The sequence below is a fragment of the Bombyx mandarina genome, chromosome 15 (genome assembly GCF_030267445.1).
Source record: "Bombyx mandarina strain Sakado chromosome 15, ASM3026744v2".
NCBI lineage: Eukaryota > Metazoa > Arthropoda > Insecta > Lepidoptera > Bombycidae > Bombyx > Bombyx mandarina.
In genome coordinates, this window is record NC_143221.1 from 10,150,157 (window position 1) to 10,168,691 (window position 18,535).

Genomic DNA, 18,535 nt, shown 5'->3' on the forward strand with positions numbered 1-18,535 from the left:
AAAAATTTAAATATGTTATAGGTTAAATAACTCTAAATTGTTATACCTTTTTCGAGACTAAATTAGTAGTTGTAAGTAGGTGCTAAGAGTTTACATGGAATTTGTGTCTGCTTTCAATTGATATCGCCATTTGCCTAGTTCAACTATTTTCGTCGATGTCCGGATTCTGCCCTATATCACTAATACAATTTTAACCGACTAGGTACTGAGTAAAGGCGGAATCTTGTTTAGAGTTCTGATGGACATTTAAATATAAACGGATAAACAAAGTTTTAACTTCCTTGACATGCATTTTTACAATGCATTTTTACAATATCAGGCTGAAACTAAAGGAGGGTTTATGTGAGGCAGCTGGTGGCCAGTCGTAAACTCATGTCGATCCCTATTAAGCGTGATAAGAAGATATGCTGCGACGACCCAACATAATGTTGGCATAAGGGAAAGAATAATATTTAATAATAATTTCTATAGTACTTTTTTTTTTTTTTTATTGCCTTGCAGGCAGACGAGCGTACGGCCCACCTGATGGTGTGTGGTTACCGTCGCCCATGGACTTCAGCAATGCCAGGGGCAGAGCCAAGCCGCTGCCCACTTGTGTATTTGATTACATAATTCATATTTTTTTTTATTATCACTGCTTTTCTTTTCTGTATTTGTTCTTTATAATTTAAATATACTACTATATAATATAAGGTATTAACTATTTATTAATATTATCCTCTTAAAATAAAACGGGATTTTTCATTCAAGCGTAAACACCATACCTACATGTTTCACATCCATTGATCTCTCGTTAGTAGCTACGTGTACTTGCTATTTATTCCCTAGTGAGTGAGCTTACCTCGCTCAGTGCAGACTGGTCCGTGCCTACATATACATATGTGCCATAGCTGCACATGCTTAGATACATATGTGCCAATTACGAAAGAACAAGACCATAAATTCAGTAAAACAAATGAAAATTTAAAAAGCTTTTAAAGGTCTTCTTACGAATTAAGAAATTTATATTTAATATACTTTACAATGTGGCGTAGACTTATTGTTATGTGTGTTTTGTTCTACAATATCGCGTCTCGTGTCACAACTGCTCCTGTTTATCATCCAGGTAGATTATTATTTTATCTATAATAGTTGGATTTCATATAAAATCAAATAAACAGTATTTGTACGTCTATTCGCTTTTTTTGCATTCAGGATTCGTTTATAATTGAGTTTCAAATGCTGCAGTTGTTCGAAGTTCCAAAAAGCTTTGTAGTATCTGCAATAACTAATATTATAAGCAGGCGAGGGGAAAAGACTATGAGGAAAGGACTTGCAGAGGCCCTTATCCACTGGCTCTTTTCTCTTCTTCTTTTTCGCTTCTGGTCTCATTTTTTGGCAGGATGCAACTCTTTCATCCAGATTTAAAATCTTTGCTCTTTTTAAGCGTTGATCTAGAGGTGGGCTAAGTAGTTTCGAGGATAGCTTATTTGGATGTTTTGACAATCAAGACTTGTATCTAGTGCAACAATTAGCTATTTCTTCTTTTATGGTAGAATTTTCTACAAACTGGCTTGCGGTACTTTACGGTAGGCAGCAGATTGGCTCTGCCCCTGGCATTGCTGACATCCATGGGCGACGGTAACTACTCACCATCAGGTGGGTCGTACGCCCGTCTGCCTACAAGGGCAATAAAAAAAAACTCAGCATTGGTTATGAACCAGGGAAGTTTTGGTGGTTGTTTTGAGATCGTTTAATTAGATGATAATCTATATTTTAATACGTGAAACAAAAACTTTGTACACCTTTTTACGAAAATTGCGCGGACGGAGGAGTGTGAAATTTCTCACACTTTTATAGAATATAGAGGAGTGCACAGTGCTTTTTTTTTTAAATAATGCATAAAAAATACATTAAATCAATAAAGAAACACTATACACACTAACACGTATTTGACACATACACACACAACACGCATATCGACTATTATATTTTGTTTATTGTTAAAGTCTGTGGTCAAGTTGAGAATAGATTAATATTGGTTTCTTTAATATGATTTGTCTCTATAGACAAACTATACGCTACACTATTGTTGCCTTAGTGAAATCTGTGATTAAAGAATTACTTAAAGCCTTTGACAATAGAACCATAATAATGTTCAAACTTATAATTTAAATTAATAATTATAGTCAAATTTCGACTACCGGGTGAGCGCCGAATCTGAAGGGTTATCTCAAGACATCTGATTACGTATACGTGTTAACACATTAGCTTCTTGTATTGTTTTAAAATTATTGTCTCTAGAATAAGGTTTTCAATTTCGATTTAAAATAACGTGGAAGAAGACTGTTGAATTTCAAACATTGTATCTTAACTAACGCTATAATTCCTAGAGCTATCGTAGGAAAATTATTTCGAATATTTAAATAAAGCAAAGACAATCAATGTGACTTCGCAATCCCAGATGTTTTATTAACATTTACTGGTGGTAGGACCTCTTGTGAGTCCGCACGGGTAGGTACCACCGCCCCGCCTATTTCTGCCGTGAAGCAGTAATGCGTTTCGGTTTGATAGGTGGAGCAGCCGTTGTAACTATACTGAGATCTTAGAACTTATATCTCAAGGTGGGTGGCGCATTTACGTTGTAGATGTCCATGGGCTCCAGTAACCACTTAACACCAGGTGGGCTGTGAGCTCGTCCACACATATAAGCAATAAAAAAAATAAAAAACCATTAAATGTTCTTGTTCCCTAGAAGAACTTGCAATAGTTACGTTATTTAGGTACGTACAATAGTGGCTCTGTATGAATTTAACCCAGTTTTGTCGCCAGTATAGTTGTGTATGCAATTTATTGCTCCGTAAATCTTATTCTCGCGACCTTGAAGATATTTTGTTAAAATAAATTTGACGCCTATATTAAAGTCACGTAGCTACTGCAGTTTATTGCTCGATTGTAAAGCGTGTGTTTAGAAATCGTTCACAAATGACAAAGCTAATGTTTCCACATAGTACGATAACTAGAAAAATGATTTGAAGAGTACATATTTTCTCGCCCATCCACGGAATAAAAATTATAAAATTAACCCTATAGTGTGTATGTTTTTGTTGAGTACGAAGCTTTGTATCTTTTAATCCGTCTTACAGTTCGCGGTCCCAGCTACACAATCAGTAACGTCCCTGTGTCAAATAAGATTCAGCCTTTCATAGAGGTGAAGAATTCAACGTATCACGGCAGCGGTCCCAGAGAAGAAGCCCGTGCCATGTGCTCTGTCAGAACACAAGAGGTCAACGCTACCGCTAATGCCACCATCACTCGGAGATTGCACGGAGTTGTTACATCGAGTAAGAATTTCTTATTATATTGGAGCATTAGTCAAAGCTAAAAAGCTATTTCGGCTTGGCACCACAATTATTCTTTCGCCAATACCTACTTCCAAAAACTTTTTTTTTTAATTGCTAAAAAGATGGGTGGACGAGCTCACAGCCCACCTAGTGTTAAGTGGTTACTGGAGCCCATAGACATCTACAACGTTAATGCGCCACCCACCTTGAGATATAAGGTCTAAGGTCTCAAGTATAGTTACAACGGCTGCCCCACCCTTCAAACCGAAACGCATTACTGCTTCACGGCAGAAATAGGCAGGGTGGTGGCACCTACCCACGCGGACTCACAAGAGGTCCTACCGCCAGTAATTATGCAAATTATAATTTTGCGGGTTTGATTTATTTCTTTTATTGTTAGTAAGGCTTCTTGTGAGCGCACCGGGTAGCTACCGCCGCCTTGCCTATTTCTGCAGTAGTGGGTTCCAGTTTAAAGCACGAGGCAGCTGTTGTACTATATATAGAACTGAGACTTAGAACTCTTGTGTTAAGGATGATGTTCGGTAAGCACTTATCACTAGACATGCCCAGACAACTTTCAGCTGTTTCAGCTACTTAAGCAAAAGGATATAGAATTTTTAAGGTCTATTACAAGTACGTCATTCGAAATTTTGTTTGTCGCACTTTGTCTTATGATTGAAAAGATGATTACCACCCACGTATAATTACGTCCGTCAGTGCTGATTCATATCAATGAAAAATAGTATTTTATCAATATTTGCCATGTTTGCTATCTAATTATTATATTATTTTACTATAATTCTTATTATTTCTATTTTATAGGAGAACTCCATTTGTCTATTCAACGGCTAGAAGTGATTATATTTGGCCAAATGCAACAGCTATGGCAGAGCTTAGATGCCTTGCGTTTACAACTAGCTGGAGACGTCCGCACAAATGTTCCTGATCGGCGCACATTGACATTCAGATATAGACCGGACATTAAATAATTTCAGTTTAAAATGGATAATAAGATAAAGGGTTCTGCACAATCATAAACCAAATTAAAGGAAGAAGGGACAATTTAGATATTTCCTGTTTTAGAATTTGTGATTAACACGTGATCCTAGGTTGTATACAAAATATGTACTACATACATCCTTCTGTTATTATGTTTTTGTTTGAAATTTAATCTTAGTTTAGATTTTTGCAAAGATATTTTGTTGTGATATCTATACGTCTGATCATAATCTGGACTTCGGGCATCCGTATCTAATAATTATGGTATTTTTATTTTTATTGTTTGTTTGAAGCAATGAAAATTTATATCATAAATATTCTAAGTGAAATTTAGTAAATAAAATTGGTTAAATATATGAACAACAGGTTCATATATTTATATTAGATTAAAATGAAATACGAAACCTTGGAATATTAGTCATTTTGATTGCCGGCTATTTACCAGTTTAGGAACAACCGGTGATCCCGTCTTGGACAAATTGTGCAGTCAATATATTTTACAAATACAGAATTAGTTGGATCAACGAAGAAATTTTTTGGGATGAAAGGATTGGTGAAAGGATTGGTTGATGCCCAGAAGTCTTTCCAGTTTCACCAGGGCAAGTAGGAGTGAACGAAAGTAGACGAGGTTACGCAAAGTCGTCTGTATCTTATGTAGCGCTGGAGTGTAATTAATACTTTAGCGCCCTATACTAAGCGTAGTAAGCCCTCAAAATGGATTAGGTACCTACATGTCTACATATCGTCTTCTCGCATTAATACTGTATAATCTCAAAACTTACTAATTTTACAGGAGAGTGTTTTAAAGGTTTAACATGTGATATTTTTAATATTAATCATCTTTGCAACTTTTATTTTTTTATTTTTTACCAGTTACAGTCTTTTAAAATAAGGTAAAATTATGTATTGATTTTGTTAATAGTAGTCAAAACATAGGTAAACTAAAAAATAATTTAAACTAAACTACGCTCTTTTGACAGTATTTATGAGAAAAATACTGGTGATACCAAATGATTCCGCATATTAATTCAATTTCGAAATTTTTTGGAAACTGTACACTTTTAATGCGAAAAGACGATATGTAATAGGTTCATTGAAAGTGCCGTAACCGGCGCCCGTTAATTCCATTGCGCTCATGTGACAAGCGAACCTTGCACCATAAAAAAGGCCGCCTCGAAGGATACAGATACAGATAAATGAACAAATCTGTCTTGGTAATTTTTTAAGAGTTCATCGAAGAAAAAAGTAATCGCTTAATACTTGGTTATAGTGCTTTAAATTCTAGTATAAAAGATGGTAACAGAAATAGTAAAAATATTATAGGCACTATGGCAAAAGGTATTAAGTACTATTTAATGTTCAGGTAATTCTAAGGTGAGGAAAATAGTACTGGAAAATCGATTCACTAATGTTTTTATATGAAACTAGCGACCCGCCCTCGCTTCGCTTCGGAAACATTAAAACACACATGAAACAAAAAAAAAATAAAGAAATAAAAAATTTAAAAAAGTAGCCTATGTTCATCAGGGACAATGTCGGCTTCTAATGGTAAAAGAATTTTTCAAATCGGTCCAGTAGTTTCGGAGCCTATTCGAAACAAACAAACAAACAAATCTTTCCTCTTTATAATATTAGTATAGATATTTCCAACACCACCAAGACTCGGGAGTTTTTCATTTGTATCAAACGCGTGTACCTTGTTCTTTTGTATTAACGTCACTGATAAGTCAACATTTGCAAAGATATCTATCATAAGATAAACGTAATGATTTTGTAATGTAAATCAAAATATCTTGGTTTTAAACTACCTCAAATATAACGGGTAAATAAAATAAAACATTTGATTTGTAATAAAAATTTATTTATTAACAATTAGTAACTAGATATACTTTTATGTGGTCAAATTCACTTCACAAAATTATATAGAATTTGAGCACATAAAACAATAAACAGAGTAAGTACAATGTATATTAGTTGAAATATTAAGTTAAAATATTTTATACCTAAAAAAGTATTAATAAATTATTAACAAAAAAAAGTATTATTTCGTTTATTTTTGGAATGCAATAAGTGTATTATTAAAATGTTTATTAAATTATTCTTGTCCAATAATATCTTCATCGTTTAATAAATTTATAAAATTTTCTACATCTTTAGAAAGATAGAAAAACACAACGAAAAATATTAAATGCTTATTTAAAAATTTTCGTCGCTTTTTTTCTATTTTGGCATCCTATTTTTCAATTTAGAATGTCTAATTATCATGGCCATGTAATTTTGCTATCATTTATTAAAAACAAATTATTTCTGAACTTTAAAATAGTTCCGGAATTATGAGAAACTCTTTCGTCAATAAAATTTATATCGAATACGCCACCATAAAATATCCGTGTAACTAATCTGTGTATTTAATACTCATTTTCCTTTTATATGTATATGCGTATATTATTAACGTGAATGCCTTAGACGTATATTTGAACAAAATCACTTATCGGGTGGATAGGAAGTAAGCTGAAAAATTCTTTCTCTAATACCTACATGAAATGTTGAAGTGAAGGAAAATCGAACTACAGTATTAACTTAAATATTTTTTTACTAAGTAATATTATGGTATTTTGAGACTATATTGCTGTAAATTGGCGTTGACACATTTTTGTAATAATTCTAATTGGTAAAATAGTATTTACATAATATGAATATTAGGACGAGCTGCGTAATGGGAAAGTGCTTTCAATAGATATGATATAAAATATGTGAAACATTGTATGGATTATTTGCTTATATTCTCAGCTGTTTGTATACATTTTTTAGTTTAAATTGTAATATCAGTTTTATCACATTTTCTAAGACTCATGAATTCAAAGAAATGTGTCAACAACTACACAGCAGTGTGAAGACAAATGAAGTGTAGGCGAAACATGTTTTGTTATGTAGTGGTAGCCTGCATGTATCGGCGTAGTTCCTCCTGGGTGTCGAAGATCATGACTGGGAAAGGCGAACCAGGAACATGGCGTCCGGCCCAACGGACTTCAACGCGGTAATCGCCCGGCTCCGTCGGCGAGAACTGAACATTAAATTAAAACTATTATTTTTTATTCTCCCTGTAGAGCGATGAGCACACGACCCACCTAATGGCGAGTGGTTACAGTCACCTATGGAAGTCAGCAATGCCAAGGGCAGAGTCAAGCCGCCGCTATAGTTTGTTGTCGAAATATACCTAATCACAAATTGCGTGATTCTCCCCTCTCAGAAGAAACACTAAACTATAAAATCCAATCACATGTTTTGAAGTATCTGTCTGCGGAAATGAAATATCGTCACAATCTATATAAATTTATACTGAATTTTATTATAGTACTTATCAACCTTAGAAATGACTGGCCTGTTTTAGTGCAGGTGAAATTTTGACAGAAATATGTTCAATGGATCATATAAATAAATAAATGTATGGACTCTTGAGCATAGATGGAACTGAATGTACGTAGGAAGTAATTTAAAACAGACACACAACAAAGATAATATTTGCTGTTGATATCAATTTTTTTCTATTTTTTATCGATTTTATTATTTTTATCAAGTTCGATCGATCTGATCGGCCGATCTTTGCGAAAACCGATTACTTTCCAATATTTTTGACAATCCATTATAATTATCACGTATTCATCAAAGAGTATTTTCGATAAATGTAAATTTGAAACGTTATCTGATCTTACTAAGAGGTGGTCTGAGTTAGTCGAATGCGATAATATAATAATTATTAATCGGTATTACATCTTAGTTATTTGGAAAAAAAAAAACAAATCATTGTTTGAAAAACAAAAATAATCTTGACTTGACATTGTATCGTTAAATTGGCATACGATACGATGTTTTAAAGTTTTTTTTAAATCCGAGATTGAATTTAAAAAAGTTTGGTTATTGGATGCGTTTATTATGGTGACGGGAATCGCGAATTTAAATCACATCACGCATCATCCCTGTTTGCAGGATCTATGCTCACTAAATAACGAATAAACGAATATTTAAAGAGTAATTTCCGTGGTTGTCTTCGTGCACGAATGGCTAATTAGGCGACGTATTATTCGCACTAAATGAAGCATTAGAGTACCTTGCAGAGTATGGTGTGGTCCTTTTGGCTCTCTCGTTGCATCTCGACCCAATTATTCGCACTACATGACGCATTAGAGTACCTTACAGAGTATGGTGCGGTCCTTTTGGCTCTCGCGTTATATCTCGACCCAATTATTCGCACTAAATGAAGCATTAGAGTACCTTGCAGAGTATGGTGTGGTCCTTTTGGCTCTCTCGTTGCATCTCGACCCAATTATTCGCACTACATGACGCATTAGAGTACCTTACAGAGTATGGTGCGGTCCTTTTGGCTCTCGCGTTATATCTCGACCCAATTATTCGCACTAAATGAAGCATTAGAGTACCTTGCAGAGTATGGTGCGGTCCTTTTGGCTCTCGCGTTATATCTCGACCCAATTATTCGCACTAAATGAAGCATTAGAGTACCTTGCAGAGTATGGTGCGGTCCTTTTGGCTCTCGCGTTATATCTCGACCCAATTATTCGCACTAAATGAAGCATTAGAGTACCTTGCAGAGTATGGTGCGGTCCTTTTGGCTCTCGCGTTATATCTCGACCCAATTATTCGCACTAAATGAAGCATTAGAGTACCTTGCAGAGTATGGTGTGGTCCTTTTGGCTCTCTCGTTGCATCTCGACCCAATTATTCGCACTACATGACGCATTAGAGTACCTTACAGAGTATGGTGCGGTCCTTTTGGCTCTCGCGTTATATCTCGACCCAATTATTCGCACTAAATGAAGCATTAGAGTACCTTGCAGAGTATGGTGTGGTCCTTTTGGCTCTCTCGTTGCATCTCGACCCAATTATTCGCACTACATGACGCATTAGAGTACCTTACAGAGTATGGTGCGGTCCTTTTGGCTCTCGCGTTATATCTCGACCCAATTATTCGCACTAAATGAAGCATTAGAGTACCTTGCAGAGTATGGTGCGGTCCTTTTGGCTCTCTCGTTGCATCTCGACCCAATTATTCGCACTAAATGAAGCATTAGAGTACCTTGCAGAGTATGGTGTGGTCCTTTTGGCTCTCTCGTTGCATCTCGACCCAATTATTCGCACTACATGATGCATTAGAGTACCTTACAGAGTATGGTGCGGTCCTTTTGGCTCTCGCGTTATATCTCGACCCAATTATTCGCACTAAATGAAGCATTAGAGTACCTTGCAGAGTATGGTGCGGTCCTTTTGGCTCTCGCGTTATATCTCGACCCAATTATTCGCACTAAATGAAGCATTAGAGTACCTTGCAGAGTATGGTGCGGTCCTTTTGGCTCTCGCGTTATATCTCGACCCAATTATTCGCACTAAATGAAGCATTAGAGTACCTTGCAGAGTATGGTGCGGTCCTTTTGGCTCTCGCGTTGCATCTCGACCCAGTTATTCGCACTAAATGAAGCATTAGAGTACCTTGCAGAGTATGGTGCGGTCCTTTTGGCTCTCGCGTTATATCTCGACCCAATTATTCGCACTAAATGAAGCATTAGAGTACCTTGCAGAGTATGGTGCGGTCCTTTTGGCTCTCGCGTTGCATCTCGACCCAGTTATTCGCACTAAATGAAGCATTAGAGTACCTTGCAGAGTATGGTGCGGTCCTTTTGGCTCTCGCGTTATATCTCGACCCAATTATTCGCACTAAATGAAGCATTAGAGTACCTTGCAGAGTATGGTGCGGTCCTTTTGGCTCTCGCGTTGCATCTCGACCCGGAAGGCGCCCTTGGGTCCCCGTACGCGGACGGTGAGCTGCCCGGCGCCGGCTCCGCGCGTGTCGCACACGAACCGCGATTGGAACGACGCCAGCACACCCGGCTCCACGCCCGGGCCGTACACGCGGACCTGCCAATGCGATGACTCATGAGTGAGTGCGCTCACTGCCCTTCTGAGGTCATTAATGGAACCCGTAGATATCGTTGCTCACGGTAGAAATAGGTATGGTGGTCGCAGTTATGTTATACATTACTACTTGTAGGAAATAACCTTAAAAGCAACTGTGATTGGACATTTTTTATTGGACGATTTATTGTTCCTTTTGCGAATAGGGTGATAATGAAAAAAAACACGTGTGGCACTCGGAGACTGCCGCGGTAAAGCTATTGCATAGCATTTTTTATCAACTTATGCAATTATAAATCGACAATAATAATTTAATATTAAAACAACAATAAAATAAGTCCACGCTATATTTATAAACATTAACATACCCCTTCACACTCATAACCTAGACCGCGCGAGGGAGAGATGGGCAGACTTTTCATGATGTGCATGCGGCAGTGCGACGTCACGCCGCGCGCTTATTCACAAACAGTACACAAGCGCAACATGTGAATGTGTTGAACGCGAGCTACATAGTAGGCGTAGGGGGGGTGTCAGGTTATTTTCGTTACGGAATTTCTTGATTCAATCGCCGCGCTCAAGGCCGGCGATAGAAGCTATGCAATAGACATCAACCCAGCGAAAAGCACAGCAGTGTTATTTCAAAGGGGAAAGTCACCGCTTATTTCCTCCCGCATTAGGAGGAGAAATATCACACCCCCGATCACCCTCTTCGGCCAACTTATACCCTGGGCCAGGAATGTCAAGTACCTGGGAGTCACCCTGGATACATCCATGACATTCTGCCCGCATATAAAATCAGTCCGATCTGGTAGTAGATTAATTCGCGAAGCAATTGCTCTTGAGTTGTTAGGTCTCTTTCGGAGGTGCTCGGACAGTTGTTAGTAAATCCTACCCCTCCTGGCTGAGCATTTGCTCGCCCACCTGTCCTGGTGAAGCTGGAAAGGCCTCCGGGCCACCAGTAATCTTTCAATCATAAAAAAAAAGAAGCTATGCAATAGCTTAAAAAATAATATTGTTTTCAAAATGGAACAAATAAGTCAAGCTTCTATCTAAAATAATGTAGACTATGAGAGTCTCATCAAGGGACGATTTTTTCTACCTTTGAAGGGTCTGGAGCTCCAGCCACTTTTAGCACAAACGGCGAGCCCGGCACGTGTTCACCAGCGAATTGTATGCTCAGCACGTGTCGTCCAGCCTCCGCCGGTTTCACATTTAGTGTGAACGTACCGTCGCCGTGTTCGTATAGCTCACAGTATGCTACCTGTAGAATTAATTCTATTACCATAAAGCTTCAAGTATGACCAGAATATTTTAAGGAGATATAGGAAGACATTATCTTTAGCAGTTATGAACTATTGGAGTATAGGTCAAAAGTAATAATTGAATTACGGGTGAAAGGTTTAAGCCCATTCAGAATTGAGAGGAAGATTGAGAATTTGAGATTTTTTTTAAAATAAAATTCTTATTGTATTTAACGAAAAATTGCCATTAAAAAGCGTCAGTGCGAAACGGTGACGTGATATTCTTGTACGCAAAAACTGTTACTTAAATCCACCTTTAAGAACTGAAACTTCATTACAACCAATTTCAATGCTTTTTTCACAAAATAATGTATTTCATCATTATTATTTAGGATGTTAAGTTATTCGATTAATTATAGAAGAGTCATCAGACCAATTATTATTATTATTTTTATTGCTTAGATGGGTGGACGAGCTCACAGCCCACCTGGTTTTAAGTGGTTACTGGAGCCCATGGACATCTACAACATAAATGCGCCACCCACCTTGAGATATAAGTTCTAAGATCTCAATATAGTTACAACGGCTGCCCCACCCTTCAAACCGAAACGCATTACTAGAAATAGGCAGGGCGGTGGTACCTACCCGCGCGGACTCACAAGAGGTCCTACCACCAGTAAAGTAGATAGATAATAAAATAAAATAAAATACCTTGTTAGGTCCAGTACAATGGGCCGTTAGTTCCCCGGGACCTGCTCGTCTGGTATCGATCCAGGATCGGATCTCCCTACCCACAACACCGCCAGTCAGTCCGGCTCCCGAACATACCACACGTGATGCATCACCACTTTCCGAACCGGTTGCTACGTTCACCGTTAGAGGACACCCTAAGAATAGAAACGAAATTAAGGAAACCAAAAATTAAAGTAACAAAACATTTTTGGGCGAAATTCTCTATCAAATGTTTTCTGTAGCTCCAGATAGGCAGCTTAGACTTGCCATCAGTTACTAGCGTACCGTAATAGTTGGTTTTATGTTGTTTGTAAGCCGGCAGCGATGTTAATAGCTATTCTACCTAATGTACAGAGTAACCATTTAATATCGATTAGACTGTGAGCACTTTTACCCATCAAAGCAATTAAAACAGGTAACACTATCCTGAAGTGTAGCGTGATTGTGTAAATGCAGTTATTCGGTTTGCGACAAAACTATCGTGAGTTCCGGTTTAGAAACGTTTAAAATTATCAGGGATCCAATTTAAAAAAAAAAGGATTGTGTGGTTTTATGAAACCACGGTAAAAGTGAAACTTCTTTCACATTATAGACATTTAACTCTGACAAACAACATTTACATTAAACACTGACAAAAAGAAACAAAATAGCGAGCACTGGCACAAATGAGTAATAGTCTATACACTACACGGTCAGCTGCTGCGAACTATAGGCGCCGCCATATTGGCCTTGGCTGCTCTGACGAGCGCCTTTCACTGTATCCCTACTCCGCAGCCGACCGTCACGCGACATGCAACACACCTTTGACTAATCTCCCAGCCCACAAAACTCGTAGTTGATGGTCTCCAGGTCGCCTTGGTGTGTAAGTAGCTCTCCACAGTCCAGGCCCGGCGGGCGCGAGCGCGACCAGCACGACGTCACCGTCCGGCGTCAAAAGTGAAGCTTCAGGCGCTCCCGGACCAGCTGCACTACCATCTGTCATAGAAACAAATATTAAATCCGGTTTTTAAAGTAGTATAGTTGCTTTTGTATGGTTCCTCATGTTTATTTTAGTAGAGCTCTGCTATCTGTTTGATACAACCATACGTCGCTGAGGATTCTCGTTAAATTTCAGAAGGATATGTCGTGGCTTTTAGAAGATTTAGTAGAGGGAAACTTATTCAGAAATAGCCTCTGGCTTCGTACTCTTTATTCTTCTTAATTAATTACTCATTGTTATTTTAATATCCTTTAATAGACATAGATGTTTTATGATAGGTAAAAGAACTCATGTTTTAGTGTCTATAGGCTTATGTAACCCAGATACTTCTAAACCACTTAATTTTTGTTCACCTACTTGAGTCAATAAATACTGGTACTAATATGTACTGCATGTTTTAGCTATGACCACCAATCGAGAGATTGGTCTTCATAACTCTAGGTGGGTACCACCTTGTAATGTCTACGAGCTCCCTTAACTTTGTCACAATAGTAGCCCGTGAACTTTAACGTCTAAAAAGTTAGAATTTTAGACCTATAATGGATATATCTCAAGTTTTTGGTATGGTTAGGGCATGGCGTGGGAGGAGCTAGAACAGACCGCCCAATACCGATGTAAATGGAAGGATTTGATTCGAGCCCTACACCCCCGCAGAGGGTAATAGGAAATACAGAAGAGGAAGATGATTATTGAAACTCGTATATCCTAGCGGGTATAATCCTGATAATGATGATCAGTAATTACCGATAGTGAAGACAGCGGGTGTGTGAGGTGCTGCATGCGCCAATCCTCTGCCAGCAAGAGTTACTCTGTCTGCAGTGTTGCCAGATGCGACTAGAGCTTTTCTAGGAGCCCCAGCAACAAGCGCTCCGTTGTAAGAAAGTTCAAACTCTTGTTCTCCGCTGATACCTTCAGCTGCGACGAGAGTGACTACTGATCGTCCGGATACTGTTTCTACACCTGTAAAAGTTAAACAATAATAATATTAAATTTAATTTTGAGTTAAGTCATCGTGGACGCTAAGACTTCCGGTGCATTCGTATGTTGCGATGCACCAGTGTTCGAATCCCGTCGACAGGTACTAATTGTTCCAATGAAATACGTACTTAACAAATGTTCACAATTAACTTCCATGGTGAACGAAAAACAGTGTGTAATAAAAGTCAAAACCGTAAAATTATAAATTTGCGTAATTACTGGTGATAGGACGCCTTCCGAGTTCGCACGGGTAGGTACCACCACCCCGCCTATTTCTGCCGTGAAGCAGTAATGTGTTTCGGTTTGAAGGGCGGGGCAGCCGTAGTTAAAAGTGAGACCTTAGAGCTCCTGTCTCAAGGTGGGTGGCGGCATTTACGTTGTAGGTGTCTATGGGCTGCGGTAACCACTTAACATTAGGTGGGTCGTGAGCTCGTCTACCCAAGTACGCAATAAAAAAATTAAAAAAGAATGCACATAAAGCTCTAAACCAGTGAGTGATTCTTAAAGTTCGAGTCTAATGAATGCGACATCGAATAAAAACACGGGTTCAAGAAAAATGCATCGTACATCAAGGGTTTCAACTTAAAATATGGAATCTAATAAAGTTTAAAAACCTTAGTGCATACTAGTTGATACTCTGTGGCTACTTTTTTTATGGTGGAGACTTTGCTAAGCAGCATTATAAATTATCATTCAAGATACCAGACTTTTCGGAACTCAGAAAGCAACTGTCGCACTTATTGAAAAATCGTGTCTTTTCCTCGATTTCATCAATTCAACAATGATAGGGACGCTTTTAAAACAATACATAAAGTATGTGAATGAATGCACTTTTTCCAATGTTCATGTAATATTGTTTTTTAATACTAGTGATGTTATTTGGTTTTTTATGTAACAACTCACGTTGATGCCTCCCAGCGAGTAAACATTCTAGTGTACCGGGCCCAGCATTGCTCGTGTCTAGGACTAGCTTGGAAGGAGCTCGCACTCGTCCAGAGTTATCAGTTCCCCATCCTCCGACTGGTACTATGGCTGATGTGTCTATTACCTGCCCAAAATTAATTTATATGTTGTATTGAATTTTTTTGATGAAGACATGCTATTATATACATTATTTTTTTTAAATTTAATGTTAATCTGATTTTTATTGCTATAGACGAATTTGCTCTTAGTGTTAAGTGGCTTTTGGTGGTTATGTATATTACAAAGTGAATGTCTGCGTCTGGCCTGAAATATGAGGTGGAAGTTACAGCTGCATGAAAATAATGGCTATCAGCCCTTAAAAACAACACATAGGTAGGTATTGTATCATTGACCTATGGTTATGTTTGGCCATATAATTTATCATATAGTTATGATCAGAGAAAGTCTTTTCTCTATTCATATAATATGTCAACTAACTTTGACGGAGAACGGACTTCCTGGTAGCGGTCCAGTGGATGTGAATATCCTGACTTCGTACAAACCGACGACCAGAGGGATGTAGGCGCAGAGCCACTCGCGTGGCGCACCCGACAGCACTCTGCACTCTAGCAACCCCGAGTCTGGATTGTCTTCTTTGTCATTTGATAATCTCTCCACCTGGTCATAGCATGGAAAATTATGTCCATAATTATGCGATTATTACTTAAAGGGTGCATCGTAATTCAAATTACTTTATTAAATATTAATTAAATATTCGTCAAAGTAGTTAAAAGATATCCATTACAGAATTAAATTGATGTTAGGCGTTGTATAAGAATATTTTTTTGTATAAGATTTAATCTGAACTATTAAATCAACTACAAAGTAAACATCACTAGCCGAGGATTTTTTCCTTATGTTACCAATACCGGATATAAATACGAGATTAATGAATTACAAATTCTGACCACCAAGTATTTTACGCAGAGCTATTGACTTCGACTAGAAATCGAACCTGTACACTGTTTTACAGCTGTCAAACTCACTAATAACCAAACCGTATCAAATTACCGACGATCATATCCAATGAATTACCTCGACAGTTGGTGACGTATCTTCAGCACAGTGTATAGTGAAGGCCGCTTCCTTGCCGACATGAGCATGCGCAAGTCCGGTACCTGAGCATTTGGCGGCAGAACTACTTCTACCACTTAAAACTCCCAAAGATATTGGACTGCCTAATACTGGAGCACCTGAAATGAAACCTATTGATCAGTTTCATGTCTTTTATTAGCTCTATTTTAGCTCTATGTCACTAAAAGTACTTTCAGTTCACTTATTATTAATTCAATACTATAAGGAGGTTTTTATCCGGCTTAAGGTTGAATGTACCATAGTAGTCTTAGTTATCTTATACAACGGTAGTCCCACTTTTCAAACGAAAGCGCATGAGTACTTAGGAAGAAAAAACCGGACTGATGATGATGGCTTATCGTCATAGCACGGCCTACTAATTTAAGGCATTTTACACTAGTTTTTTTTTAATGTTAATAATACAGTACCTCCATAGGTGATGTAAATCCTGTAATGTGAGGGTACAGTGGGACGCAATCGCACTCTGTGCGTGTGTCCATCCTCTCGGATGTCAACGGGCAGTCGGATGCGACGCTCACCCATCGCTTCACACACCACGTCTAATTCACCAACACCCGCGTCCTTTGTGACAACTGAAATGTGGTAAACACAAAATAACTAAATTGAAAGCATTCGTAAAATAAAAATCCTAGATACTATATTTGAAAAACAAAAACTTACCACTGAAATTGATTGGCGTTTGGGCAACAATATTTCCAGTTGGTAAACCAGAAACTATCACTCTGTTTGGGTCGAAGGACTCGCATGTGTATGGACTCCCGGATACCGGCTTGGATAGATGTAAAACCTCTGAAAAAGAACAGACACTATTGAGTTATATCTAAAACAAGCACATATATTATTGATGGTGATGTGGGTACAGTCAACGTCCATCTTGTATTTGAAGTCGAAACAACATGTAATATAGACCATCGTCTCCCAATCTTACCCTTTAAACAAAAGCGTGAAAGTTTCATGGCGAAATTAGGACAGTAAAGATTACTTACATTTGAGATAAGTATTGTTTTTATTTATTTTAATAGCTTAGGAAATCTAGTGGAACAAATAAGTACAATAGCTGTTGTTTTAATGCAATTAAAAATTCGACTTCTTTATGTCTTGAAGCTATCAACTCCTAGAATTTGTTTAAGGACCAAATGTATTGTTAATTACTCTGGGAATAATCGAGTTATCGTACCTTATAACGACTTCATGTAAAAAACTTACCTATAGTACTCTGTCCAACTTCATTAATAGTGAATTCTGCTTGCAACAAGCCAGACTTGGTTTGATAACATCTTACGGGCAGTGCTCGAGAGCCAGGTCCGGAGACGACCACGTCGAATTCCCGAGCAGGTCGACCCAGGGTGTCGATACTGAATGATGCCACTTTATTAACCTGAGCTTGGTATAAACCTAGACCAGAAGCTGCCACCTGTTATGATAATTTTATAAATCAATGCGTGATTTAACTTTTTACATTTTTGAATGATGATTATTCTCTTCAATATAGCGTGATTTTTTACTTTTATATCTACTACTTTAATTTTACTCCGTTATGTATCAATTTACCACTTTCTGAGATAAAATGGTCATATGCTCCGGGTTGAAAGCTGAGGTAGGTGAGGTATTACAATCCAATTCGAGACTGACTTTTTGTTTCAAAATTAGCTGTGAATTACTTGTGGCGGTATTTTAGTTGTGAAATGGTGACTAATTAATAATGTGGACAGTGAGGTTGACCCATCTAGAGCTTTACTTTTTATTTTTATTGCTTAAATGGGTGGACGAGCTCATAGCCCACCTGGTGTTAAGTGGTTACTGGAGCCCATAGAAATTTACAACGTAAATGCGCCACCCACCTTGAGATATAAGTTCTAAGGTCTTAGTATAGTTTCAACGGCTGCCCCACCCTTCAAACCGAAACGCATTACTGCTTCACAGAAATAGGCGGGGTGGCGGTACCTACCCGTGCGGACTCATATGAGGTCCTACCACCAGTAAGAAGTTTAGTGAATTGTTATTGTGGTAACCTCTTGTCCATGGTGTGGTGGATGCACATCGACGAGTAACGGTTCTCTGTCGATTGGCGCGCCGCTCCACAGCAGCGTCAGGCGGTGAGGGGCTGCACGCGCTGGGTGCCACACGACCTCGTGCCGTGATCCCCCGCGCCGACGCACCGAGTGGGGGACCGTCGCACCGCCGCACGACACACGACCAGACAGTCGACCGGCACCCGCGCCGTGCGTGCTCACTGAAATTTACTCACACTTATGTTGCACTTGTGACATGAGATTGGATATACGTGAATTCAACTG

General features: G+C 38.3%; 2 protein-coding genes across 3 annotated transcripts in view; one reads left to right on the forward strand and one right to left on the reverse strand.

The window, feature by feature from the left end:
* The first annotated feature begins 908 nt into the window (after positions 1–908).
* LOC114247969 (uncharacterized) lies at positions 909–4,390 on the forward strand. Its single transcript, XM_089733438.1, has 3 exons — positions 909–1,105; positions 3,126–3,323; positions 4,146–4,390. Exons 1-3 carry the CDS (start codon positions 1,024–1,026, stop codon positions 4,310–4,312), a joined length of 447 nt encoding a protein of 148 aa, XP_089589564.1. The 5' UTR covers positions 909–1,023; the 3' UTR covers positions 4,313–4,390.
* Positions 4,391–6,161: 1,771 nt separating this feature from the next.
* Positions 6,162–18,535, reverse strand: part of jbug (filamin-type immunoglobulin domains fbug) — a 115,641-nt gene continuing 103,267 nt past the window's right edge. For both annotated transcript variants that reach the window (XM_089732982.1, XM_089732981.1), the window contains exons 42-54: positions 18,251–18,471; positions 17,445–17,652; positions 16,899–17,027; positions 16,646–16,810; positions 16,179–16,336; positions 15,582–15,761; positions 15,084–15,228; positions 13,947–14,162; positions 13,025–13,198; positions 12,203–12,378; positions 11,350–11,511; positions 10,071–10,250; positions 6,162–7,386 (exon numbers count right to left, since the gene is read on the reverse strand). In XM_089732982.1, coding sequence (XP_089589108.1) covers positions 7,249–7,386; positions 10,071–10,250; positions 11,350–11,511; positions 12,203–12,378; positions 13,025–13,198; positions 13,947–14,162; positions 15,084–15,228; positions 15,582–15,761; positions 16,179–16,336; positions 16,646–16,810; positions 16,899–17,027; positions 17,445–17,652; positions 18,251–18,471 — 2,252 coding nt within the window. In that variant the 3' untranslated portion in view covers positions 6,162–7,248. The remainder of the gene's footprint in view (positions 7,387–10,070; positions 10,251–11,349; positions 11,512–12,202; positions 12,379–13,024; positions 13,199–13,946; positions 14,163–15,083; positions 15,229–15,581; positions 15,762–16,178; positions 16,337–16,645; positions 16,811–16,898; positions 17,028–17,444; positions 17,653–18,250; positions 18,472–18,535) is intronic.

What these genes read in the sequence shown, in the direction of transcription:
- LOC114247969 (XM_089733438.1), top strand. Translation starts at nt 1,024, where the DNA reads ATGTGGCGTAGACTTATTGTTATGTGTGTTTTGTTCTACAATATCGCG. An exon ending in TGCTCCTGTTTATCATCCAG is followed by an intron (nt 1,106 to 3,125) that starts GTAGATTATTAT and finishes TCCGTCTTACAG; the next exon opens with TTCGCGGTCCCAGCTACACA. An exon ending in GCACGGAGTTGTTACATCGA is followed by an intron (nt 3,324 to 4,145) that starts GTAAGAATTTCT and finishes TCTATTTTATAG; the next exon opens with GAGAACTCCATTTGTCTATT.